General features: G+C 44.8%; 1 protein-coding gene across 3 annotated transcripts in view; it reads right to left on the minus strand.

Annotated features, from left to right (window-relative positions):
- The window catches only part of WDHD1 (WD repeat and HMG-box DNA binding protein 1), a 2,322,801-nt gene that overhangs the window by 1,084,812 nt on the left and 1,225,496 nt on the right, over positions 1-12,493 (minus strand). For all 3 annotated transcript variants that reach the window (XM_044074408.1, XM_044074407.1, XM_044074406.1), the window contains exon 13: positions 4,093-4,277. In XM_044074408.1, the coding sequence (XP_043930343.1) occupies positions 4,093-4,277 (185 nt within the window). The remainder of the gene's footprint in view (positions 1-4,092; positions 4,278-12,493) is intronic.

Below are 12,493 nucleotides of genomic sequence, written 5' to 3' on the forward strand. Positions count from 1 at the left end.
ACCTCTAGGGTGAGTTCTTCAAGAGGTCTTTGCCTCGTGAATCCTGGAAAGGCTCTTTGGATTTTTTTAAATCATAGTCTCCCACTCTTCTAGGTCTCTGAGAAGTGGAGAAACATATGCCAATGGCAGAAAGGGTCTTCCTGCCCTATTCACATCTGGCTAGGGTATCTTTCACCTTGGGACCAAACAGGGAAGATCCTTCAAATGAAGTGTTGACGAATGATGCTTTAAATGGCTCCACAAAGTCGTACAAGCACATCCAGAGATGCCTTCTAATGGCTATGCCTGAACCAGCTGCCCTAGTCATCCCTTTAGCTGCATGGGCAACAAGCCTCATGGATGAGTTAGAAATTGCTTCTAGGGTTGCAAGCTGAGAAGTAACTTTATCTCGTACCCCTTCAGCCACTGCTCCTTCAAGGGTATCCGAAAGCTCCTTGATCAGATCCCTCTGTAGTCTTGTAAAGTGCTCCATATAATTCAAGGACCTTAGACTAAAGGTCGATGAAGCATAAACATGCTTCTCAAATCTACCTAAAGTCCTAGAGACCTAGACTCCTTGTTAGGAGGATGAATAGGAGGACTTTCCTCAGCAACTTCCTTTCTGGCGGCTGCCACTACCACCATGGTGTCAACGGGAATTCTTTTGGCCCAATGCGGTTCCTCCTTAGGGGCTGATAACACTCGATCAGGTCTCTTAGTGATTGGCTCTATGGCAACGGGCATCTTCCACGCCTACTGAGAGATCAGTTTAATGAGATAATCAATGGGCAGAGAGATCCAAGAAGTAGAGAAGTAGAGGGTTGGGCACGAAAAGCCTCCAGGTATGCTGATTCCTCTGAGGAAGGTTGGAAGGATGACCAGCCACCCCACTGTTTCAGGAGTTCTAGGATGTCCCCAAAGGAAACATCATCGGGGTGACCTGGCTGAACCTTTCCCTTCATCAAAATCAGTATCTTCAGTGAAAGACTCTTCCGGGAAGTCTAAGTGCTTCCTCTTGCACTTTCTTTTTGCAGGGACTTCCTCGGGGGGGGGGGGGTCGGGGGTCCAGGAAGTATCATAAGAGGAGACTACTAAGGTAGGTGTTACCTGAGACTTTTGTGCCCTCTCTGTCCTGGGGATGAGACTGATGGTAGCTCAGGATGAAGTGATACAGAAATATGTCCCGCCAGGGACAGCAAGGACTGTGAATCTCCAATAGACAATGCCTTCTCCATAATCCAGAAGGCTGCCCACCCCCCACCCCCGTAGAGGGATGGGAGCCCAGAACTGAAATAGACTCCTTCGGAACTGGGGTCACACCCTGCACCGAGGAGGCAGGCCCCAGAACAGAAGCCTGGGTTGACACTACAAAAGCCATGCATCGAGAAACATGGAAGGTTCCGAAGGAGTCGAAAAGGTACCATGTATCTCGGACCTAACAAGATTCTCAATCCCAGGAGGTCTCCAGTGTCGAAAGCTTGTAGGTACTCAAGGCGGTTCTCGGAACTGGAGACGAAGATGCTACCGGAACAGAGACAGTCTGAGCTGGGAGAGTCGGGATCAAGGGCTCCAAAGGCTTAGCAAGAGTTGGAGGAGGAGGGTATGAGGATGTCATAGGATGAACGCTTCTGACGCCAGTGTGACTTGGAATCAAGGGTAATCCCCTCACCACCAGCAGGTGATCCACCAGTCTCATGATGTCTGTTTCTACGAGACTCTTAGTAGACCGAACAGATGTAGTGGAAGGAGATTTAGGAGGTCTCACTTCCACAAAAGGAGCATCTTTAAAAGGGTCCACAGATGGGGAATATAACATTCTTGAAGGTGGAGGCAGCCCTAACAGCTTTAGTACCGATGCCTCAGTAGGTGCCGAAGAACAAGCTGTTGGCATGGAAGCCAATTTGGAAGTCATTCCAGTCAGATTCTCTGGTGATGATGAACTCTTCTGTACCTTAGAAATTTTTGGTATTTTCCTTGATGGTTCCGAGGACCTTGGAAGAGAGGAAGGCCTTTTCTTTGAAGCAGCTGAAGAAGAAGATAAAGTGCTAGCTTCAGTCCTGGACTCAGAAATGGCCTCGTCAAATCTGGATTTAATGAATCCTTTCAAAATTAGTTTGTTCTTTCTGTTAGGGTACAGGTTGAAAACCCATGACAAATTGCACAGTTTTCCTGTAAATGTATTTTTCCAAGGCAGTACACACACAGGGTATGCTCATCTGAGTTGGGCATTTTGCCTTCACGTTTTTTTTACACCTTTTAAACCCAGAGGTGCCTTTAGTGGGTTTAGAAGGAGAAAGGCTTTCCTGTTGTTCGGCCATAACAACCATAAGAAATTGTCAGTAAACACATTGCAGAGGATAGTGACAGAAAAATAACAGAAGAAAGTCCCCCACCTTTTTTTTTGGTTAGAAAATACCAACAATGGTATGAGAGAATACCGTAAAAATGGGAAAGAGAGGAAAGAGTACAAAGGATGGTACTGGATAGTCTACCAACAGTAGAAGACAAAAAAGGGAGAAATTAGCTGCGATAAGAGAGGGGATGAATGGGTATAAGTATAAAGAATTATAAAGGGTTATAAGAGAAAGAAGTGTATAAATTAGACAATACTCTCCGAAAAATTACACCAAGGCTCTAGAGAAGGAATAAATGTGTCTGGTCTGCAAAGCAAGAAACAAGATCTGAGGTAATCTCTGTGAAGAGCATTATGGGTAGAGCCTGGCTTGCGAGTTTGTACAGAGCGAGCTTAAGTAAATGGCTTTCTCGGTTCCTAGGTTCTGAACTGAACCTACTGCCAAGGAATGAGTGAAGACTGACATCATCAGATCATTTGTTTGAAATGTGAGGACATAATTTCATTCTGTCAAAAGGCTTAGGCTCCGCCCATTGGAAGTTACAGTGCAAACTTCCAGAGCTCCATTGGAGTGAATGAGTTAAGTGCCTTCAGTCTTTACAAGCAAAGTAAAATTTGAATAATGTACATCCCTTTATGCCATACATTACTTAGTACCAACTTTTTTAACATTAGTTAGAAAATTTCCCACACAAATGCCTCCTTATGAAATACCTGAATGCTATATGGAAAAATTTAATTTGGCTGACTATGAAAGAATGAATTTATATATATAGTAAACATTTTATAAAGCAGAATATGTTGTGATTTACTAGTCACACTTTGAGACATCTAGGTCTTTAGCACATCAGGAAATCACATTACAACAGCTGATATATATCACAGAGAAACAAGTTAAAGAAACAACTACATATGCTTAACAGCAAAGCAAACTATAGAAGAGAGCCTGCTACAAAGTACTACAGCTGTGCAAGTAAACTATGAAGTAGATCTTCAAATGATTACTGTTGGAGTAGCCAAATTGGGAAAATAATGTCTGAAAATCTTACAGATTCCTTGGATCAGATTGCCCCTTTCATCACACTTTTTGATCACCTCTGGAACACAGACTCCAAACACCAAATCTCTATACAAAGGTGAATTAAAACTTCACTTTTATCATCTGCGAGGTCCTGAGACTGCAGCTGTGGCCTATAGCCCTGGAAGGAGCATCAACAGTCATGCACACGCTATAAACAATGAGTATTGACCTGTGCTATATAGAAAACTAAATATAAAGATTTTTCCTCACAATAAGAAACTACAGATAAAACATTTCTCATACTTTTACAATTAGAGCAAACATTAACACATCTGCCTGACCATTCAAAATTCTGAAAATCAAAGTTGCAGAAGTATATATTCTTTCTCCATGCTTATTAATAATTTTCCCATTCTCAGCTGCAATATAAAACCTGTCATTTGAACAACTGATATACATTAAGGTACAGAAACTGAATGGTTAGAAATTTAACTTTTTTCATACTAATGAAATCAAAGCTCTATCTTGCTAAATTTGTCTTACTGGCTTTTATTTAGTATTTGTGAAGTGTAGCTTGGATTTGCTTATATTCATGGTCAACTATTCTAATACTCACATACTACAGTTCAAGATGTTATGCCTAAAATTTTCGTTTATCATAAACGAAACCTGCCAGCTTATCCTGAGTAGGTCGTGGCCCTTTCATAATGAGAAAGCAAATTTCCTAAAATAGTTTTACCTTGCCAGTTCATCAGTGCTTTTACAACCCAATAGTATGGCTTCCTGAGACAGGTCACACATTGTGTGATTCAAAGTATTGGTCAGATGCATTGCATGATGAATTGAGGTGTCATGAAACTCAACATCTATGGCATTATCTTCTTCATCACTGTAACATCGAACAATGCCAATAGAGTTCCACACCTGTAAAGGGAAAGGAAATGTAATTTTAATAAAACCACTTCTCACCTGCACCAGTGAAAACAGTCTGCTGATACTTTATCTCCTTGAAAAGAGTAAAGTGGATGCAAAAAATGCACCCACAAATGTACGAAACTACAGTAAAGTTAAAATAATAATTTAGAAATAAAATACAGTTGTATTAGGAACTTAGCATAATCATAGATGTTTAAATATGTTTACTGTTGCAATAACAACCCCTCTTGGGACTTCTGTTCACAGAATGCCCAATGGCCAGCTTGCTCCAACTCTTAAAAGATCTCCTGCCAAAATTATTTTTTTTAGCATATAGGAGAAACAGGAAATTGTCTGATATACAGTGTCCAATAAAAATTCTCCCCTTCCCACTTCTTTACCCATTTCTTGCAATTTTGATCAGAAAGTATTTGTAACCCATGGCGGTTTGTCTTGTGGAAACCACAAGATTTGTAACGTGATTAATAATTTTACCATGCAAATTAAAGGTAAAAATCTTTTCCAATGGTAGATTTGACTGCAACTCAGTATAAGCAGATGATATGGTAAGCTGCATTTGTTTTGAAAGTTAATTGTTCACAGGATAGTCTAAAAAGAAAATTAGTAGCTTATATCATAGGTTGCAATTGTTTTGACAGTTACTGGTACATGAAGCAACTAAAAGACTTAAGGTTCATAAACTGGAACACACAGAACATTAGGAAATGAGGTTACCATAATACAGTCTATGCTCGTTGCATTCAATACCACAAGGGTAAAAGAAATGGTTCATTAGTAAGTGTTCTTACTGCTCCAGTTTTGTACAAAGTGGGGAATATTAGTACTGTCATATGCTTAAAATTTTAGTTGATTTTAAAACACAAGATATTTATCAACCTACACCAGTGGCATGCAGAGATAACACTTTTACTATGACCCAGGTAACCTAAGTTTGACTAGTGGCCCAGGAGTCTGACAGCTCTGGTAGGAGAATGGGCATGCCCATCCAAAGGAGAAAGGAATAGTGGTCTCACCCGGCTTCAGCTCCTCTTACACAGCCCTGCTGGAGAGTAGAACCTCACCAGGCAGTGAGAGGCCAGGCTGAGAGGATGTTGGCATGGCCACTCAAACCAGTAATGGTAGCCCCTGCTAGTGTACATGGGGGAGCACAAATGCATGGAGTGAGGAGTCTGTTATAGTGAGGCAAGTGCACTTCTCACCACCAGGAGTGGGACGTTAGGTTTACAAGAAAGGAAAATGCTGTCACTGCCAGAATGCTGCCAACAGCATTCGTACGGTTGCCTGGATGATGGACCCCTTAGACATTTTGATGGGCAGCAGGCACAGACAGTGGCCGAAATGATACAATACAAAAAAAAAATAAGAAAGGCTTCCTTGTGGATGTAAATTAGATAAATGTATTGCAAAAAAAGTAAGAATACCATATTTACAGTTTTACTGTGTTTATTAAAGTGCTTCACTGATCGGTATTTTTAAGAGTTAATTCTCTGTCTCCACTTGATTAACTGAATAAAAAAGTACAGTTATGTAAGATGAACTTACCATAACAGTAGAGGTTTGAATGATCACTGCTGCAGTTGCCTAAGCTACATGGGTTATATTCAACCAAGGATACAACAGCCAGCCAGCTTCCAAAGCTTCAGGGCACCTTCCATGAGCCCAAATTGTCAAGCAACTTGAGCAGAGCCGACTAAAAGGCAAGTCTGGGCTACAAGCTCATCTGAGCTTTCCTGCAGGAAAACAGAGTGAGGCTGAGCCAGAGTCCTGAAAGAAGAATCCTTGGAACAAAAAATAAATGTCCACACCCTGGCATAAGAAACCAATTCAAACATCTACTGTTATGGCAAGTCCAACTTGCACAATGCATCACATTCGTAATATTGATCACTGTTGCAGTAGTCTCAGCTATATGGGTAGATTAACATAGCTATCTATATCTGGGAAGGGGAAGACGAATCCAGGAGGCCCTGGAGAACAGTCTTAGCAAAGATTTGTGTGGAAGAAGACAAGGAATCAAGCTTATAGTCTTAGAGAATGAATTAGGTTTATAGTGCTTTGTAAAAGTATATACAGAGAACATAATAGTATCTTCTAGAACAATTGCTGAATCCAACCTTTTCCAAAAAGCTACAGATGAAGGCAATACCCTGGCAGAATGGGCCTTGACCTTGCCTGTAATAGTTTTATTATGGTCAGTGTAACAAAAGGTAATAGCCTTAGACAGCCATTTGGAAATAATCTGTTTTGACACAGGTGGCCTCTTCATACCTTTGCAAGAAATGAACAACTGATCCAAAGATATGAAAATAGAAGTTATGTCCTTACCATAACGTTCCATGTGGAGTGTTCATCTCGCCTTTGTTCTTACACCTGGGTTCGGAGCCGATCCTCGGCTCCGTGTCGGCCGCATGCTCTGCATCGAGAAGAAGCTCGAGACAACCTAATACCCACAATCCCCCTCTGCCTTTACCTCAGATCTAGTTTGCAAGCAAACCAGCAGTCAGAGAGAGAACACACTCATGCCAATTTTTTACATAGACAGAAAACATTTATATCTATATATATATTTACATATATACGCACCTGTACATAATATATACAACAACTGCCAATGCAGATGCCAAATAACCCAGACCAGGCACCAAACTGAACGTTCTTCCTGAGGGTGGGAGTGTGGGAATGTAAGAACAAAGGCGAGATGAACACTCCACATGGAACGTTATGGTAAGGACATAACTTCTATATGTGAGAGTGTTCGATCTCGCCATTTGTTCTTACACCTGGGTAGCGTCCCTAGCTCCATGTTCCTAAGGAACTCACGGGAGGATGTTCTTGAGCACAGTGGAACCAAAGGTTGCCCTGTCCCTAGAAACCTTGTCTACCTTGTAATGAGAAATGAATGTATGTGGTTTAGACCAAGTAGCAGCTGCGCAAATAGCGTCTAATGGTAGGCGAGCTGCATGAGCCAGGGATGTAGACACTGATCTTGTGGAATGTCCTTTGGGTTTGACAGATAATGGTTGATTTGAAGAATCATAAACATAGGTAATACAGTCAGTTAACCATTTGGAAAGAGTTCTTTTAGTAACCGCTACACCTTTCCTGCTATCAGCATAGGCTACAAAAAGTTGATCAGATTTCCTGTGATCCTTTGTTCTATCCAAGTAAAATCTGAGTTGTCTGTGGACGTCCAACTTGTGCAACATATACTCCATCTTATTGGAGTGATTTTTGAAAAAGGTGGGTAATTCAATGGATTGATTAATATTATTAATAGAGCAAACTTTGGGGAGAAAGGATGGATTAGTGCGAAGAGATACTCTGTCAGAGTGAAAGATTAAATAAGGGTGTTTAATGGAGAGAGCCTGAAGCTCAGATACTCGCCTAGCAGATGTAATGGCTACCAAGAAGAGGGTCTTCCATGACAAAAACTTCAATGGACAAGAGGAGGCTGGTTCAAAAGGGGGTAACATCAATTTAGATAATAAGAGGTTTAGATTCCAAGGGGACGTAGGAGATCTAACCGGTGGTCTAATATGAAAAGACCCTTTTAAAAAGGCCTTACAAAGTCTGTGGGCCATAACAGGAGCCCCACATTCTTCCACATGAAAGTTGGAGATGGCAGCCAATTGCACTCTTAAAGTGGCAGGAGAAGCTCCTTGATGGAACAATTCTGTTAAAAACAACAAGATTTTGTTTAAAGGAGCTATGACAGGGTCCAATTGCTGCGTGTTTGCCCAGAATACAAAACGCTTCCACTTACTAGTGTAGGTCTTTGTAGTGGAAGCTTTATGAGAAGCCACTAATATATCCTGGACTGCAGGTGAAAGAAGATCAGACCTGGCTAAGTAGGGAAGCGGAGCAGCCAAGCTGCTAGATGGAGAGACAGAAGCGAGGGGTGGGGAGCCCCTGACGAGCGAGTCAGTAGATCTGGTTCTGGGTCCAGCATCCAGGGTCCCCGAATGCGGTATGTCAGAAGAAAGGGGAACCAAATTTGACGAGGCCAGAATGGGGCAATGAGGATGATCGTCCTTTGCAGGTTGCTGGCTTTCTGCAGATACTTCGCAATCAGGGGAAAAGGAGGAAAAACATACAGGAGACCAGGGGGCCAATCGTGAACTAGTGCGTCCCTGGGGACTTCCCCTGGAGGGGGTAATAGGGCAAAGTAGCTCCTGCACTTGGCGTTCATTGGAGACGCAAAAAGATCGCAGGAAGGCTGGCCCCACTTGCGAAAAATCTTCTTCGCAACTGACTGTTTTAGGGACCACTCGTGTGGCAACAAGATTGCCCTGCTCAGCCTGTCGGCTATGACGTTGGATGACCCCGGGATGTGCGTTGCTATCAGAAAGCGACCCGTGGACTCTGCCCATTGCCAGATTCTCATGGCCTCTCTGCACAACTGATAGGACTTGGTTCCCCCTTGCTTGTTTATGTACCAGACTACAGACATGTTGTCAGTCTGAACTGCAATAGTCCCTAGAGGAAGAAGGGGAGCAAAGTGCTGCAACGCTAGAAACACTGCCCTCAACTCTAGAACATTGATGTGCAGATTGTACTCTAAATTGGTCCATTCGCCTTGGACTGTCTGTCCCTGAAAGATGCCCCCCCACCCTATCAGGGAAGCGTCCGTGGTCACCGTAGCTGTCGGTGTGGGTAGCACAAATGGTCTTCCCCTGGAAAGGTTGCAAGTCTGAAGCCACCAGACTAGGTGTGATTTGCATGTGTTTGTGATTAGAATTTCGTGTGTCAGAGGTAGCTGTTGGAACGACCATTGTGCAAACAGTAGCCATTGCAGGACTCTCATGTGCAGTCTTCCCAATGGTATGGCAATGAGGGAAGCTGCCATGAGGCCCAAAACCTTTAGCACCAGTTTTGCTGGGGATTTTCTGGATGACAGAAGAAGAGATATGTGGGTTTGTAATGAAGCTATCCTTTCTGGAGGAAGTCTTAGAATTAAATGATGCGTATCCAATTCCGCTCCTATGAATAAGATACGCTGTGATGGCTGTAGTAAAGATTTTTCAAAATTTACGGAAATTCCGAGGTGAACACAGATTTGTAGAGTGTAATCCCTGGCCTGTATCAGTTGACGCTGGGTGGTGGCAGAAAGGAGCCAGTCGTCCAGATACGGAAACACCTGGAATCCTAGGCGTCTCAGGTGAGACGCTACCACTGCCATGCATTTAGTGAAAACCCTGGGGGCTGAGGTCAGACCAAAGGGCAGGGCCCGAAACTGAAAGTGACTGGCTCCCAGCCGGAAGCGCAAATGATCTCTGGATGCCCTGGCCATTTTGATGTGGTAGTATGCGTCCTTCAGATCTATTGAGCACATCCAGTCGTCCTTCTGTAAGAATGGAAGGATCGATTGAAGTGTGACCATTCGGAACTTTTCTTTCTTGACGAAGGTATTGAGGTTGCTTAGGTCCAGAATGGGCCTCCAGTCCCCTGTCTTCTTTGGAACTAAAAAGAACCTTGAGTAAGTTCCGAATCCTCTTTGGTCCGCTGGGACTGGTTGGATGACTCTTTTTTTCTAGCAGCTTTGAAAATTCTATAGCTGCTGGTTCTCGCAGATGGGGCGGCACATCTGGGAGTTTTTTCCTTGGAATGAAGTTGGATAGGAATGGTATTCTGTAACCTCTGGTAACAACGCTTTTTACCCAGTTGTCTGTAGTAATGTTTTGCCAGGCCTGAGGGTATAAAGCTAGGCGACCCCCGACTGCCTCCAGAGCAGGACAGTCGGGCCTCCTCTCAGGAGTGCTGGAAAGGTTTTCCAGGGGGGGTATCCCTGTCTCCTTGATTTTGCGGACCCCCTCTGCCGCCGGGGCGGCGTCTTCCACCTCTGCCCCCTCCTCTGCCTCTAGAGGGGGCATCACCCTATGTGCTTGGGAAAGAACCTTGGGGTTTTCGAAACCACATTTTTCCACCGCGTTGCCCTTTGGGGTACGGTCTGGATGGGGAGGAAAAACGGACTCCGACAGCAGACAGAGTCTTTCCCTCCTGCTCACACCGGGTAAGGGTCTCCTTTACTTTGGGGCCAAAGAGAGTGGCCCCGTCAAATGGGGCGTTAGTAAAGGAAGACTTGAAGGCTTCCGCAAATGAACATAAGCACATCCAGGATTGTCTACGAAGAGCAATCGCTGAAGCTGCTGCCCTACTCGAACCTTCGGCTGCGTACGAGATCAGCCTCATGGACGGGTTTACAATGGATGTTAGGGTATTGAGTTGTGCTGTCACTTTCTCTGAGACAGCAGCATCTGTAGTACCCTGGAGGGTATCTCCCAACTCTTTGATTAGATCCCTCTGTAGTCGTGTGAAGTGGGTCAAATAGTTCAGGGATCGCATAGAAAAAGCCGCTGAACTAAAAATGCGCTTCCCGTACCTGTCCATAGTCCTAGAATCTCTGTTAGGGGGATGGACAGATGAGGAAGATTCCGGCATCTCCTTTTTCGTGGCCGCTGCCACCACCATAGCGTCCACTGGAACTCCTTTTGTCAAGTAAGCCTTGTCCTGGGGTGCAGTAATATATTTATTAGGCTTCCTAGGGACTGGCTCCACCGTGTCAGGAGCCTCCCACGCCCTTCGAGCAATCAGCTCCATTAACTCATCGAAGGGCGGAGTGACCCAGGAGGAGGAAGGGCAAGCACCAAATGCCTTCAGCAAGACTGACTCATCCTCAGAAGGGGGGAGGGATTGCCAGTCACCTCTCTGCTTTAGGATCTCCAAGATGTCAGAAAAAGAGACATCCTCTGAAGGTGACTTTGGGGACCCTTCTGACTCATCCAAGTCAGTATCAGATGTCAAAGATTCTTGTGGAGAATCTAAGTGTCTCCTCTTACACAATCTTTTCCTAGGGACTTCTTCGGGGGGAGCATCCGAAGAAGCCTCCGAGGAAGAGGGGGCACCCTCCAGGGGTGGCTGAGACACAGGTGCTCGACGCTTGGCTGTAGCCGTGGGTGCAGAGGAGGATAACGGACCTTTATGGGAAGGAGAAGCTGTATCTGCTGATGTGGTTGTCTGGGTAGACAACACCTTCCTCATGAGGTCGAAGGCCCCCGGGTCCCGAGTCGAGGCATCTCCCGGTTCCGAAGAAATGGGAAGAATCCCCGAAACAGGCGCCGAAGGCATCGACCCCGAGGACGGAACCGAGTCGATCTGAGCCGAAGCCCCGAGAGGGAGAGTCGGAACCGAAATATCTGTTCGACTCTCGGTCCCGGAACCCAGGATGGATCTTCGGCTCCGAGACTCCGGTACCGGATCCGACGGAGTCGAGGTGAACGGAGCCGACCGAGAAAAAGACGGTTCTGGCACCGAGGGCTCCACAATCAGTAGCTCAGCCTCTTCCGGCTCCGAAGACTGGACAGGTCTCGGAGGAGGAACAGATGGAGACAGGGGAAGGCCTTCAAGTCTCGACACCAATTGAGAGGAGACCGAGATGAGTTTGGATAAGGCCGTATTCTCCATTAACTTCTGCACCACATGGTCTACATCAGAATCAGAGAGGGGCCTGGAAGAACGGGTCGAAGGAATCGAAGACGGAGCCGACCTCAACAGTGTCGGGGGAGGGAGCTCCGTCACCGGTTCCAAGACTCGAGGCTCGGAAACTGACAACAGTTTAACACTCGGCCCCGAAGTCTGTGGAACCGGTGATCTAACTTTAGCCGAAGAGCTCGGAGCCGATGACCTGGGCTCCGACGTCTTCGATTCCTTCGAGGATTTGGATGCCTGGTCTGAAGCATCCAGAGCCTCCTGAAAAGTAGGTTTTAACAAACCCCTGTCCATGAGTTTCCTGCGTCTATCTGTCATGACCCTCCCACTGAAAGAGTGACAAATTGAGCAGTCCTCTTGCAGGTGGAGAGGGCCAAGACAGTAGACACAGGAACTATGGTTGTCAGTAACTGACATCTTTTGCCCACATTGGCAACGCTTGAAACCAGATTTGGCCTTTTCAGACATGTTACACTTAAAGCAGATAAAAAGTGAAAAGTCAAGTCCAGTAAATAAGTCAAGTCCAGTGAAATTGTCGAATCCAATAATATAAAATGTCAATCCGGTAGTCAATCCAAGTAAAGGGTGGTAGGCCCCGAGAAAACTCTGATAAGTTTAAATAAACTTAACGGAACCGAGAATTCCTAACCTTACCACACACACACACACTATGTCACTTACAACCTCTTTAGAAAAAATTTATCCTGAAAATATAAGAA

This window comes from Protopterus annectens, chromosome 6.part0 (assembly GCF_019279795.1).
Source record: "Protopterus annectens isolate FY-2018-M chromosome 6.part0, PAN1.0, whole genome shotgun sequence".
Taxonomy (NCBI): Eukaryota; Metazoa; Chordata; order Ceratodontiformes; family Protopteridae; genus Protopterus; species Protopterus annectens.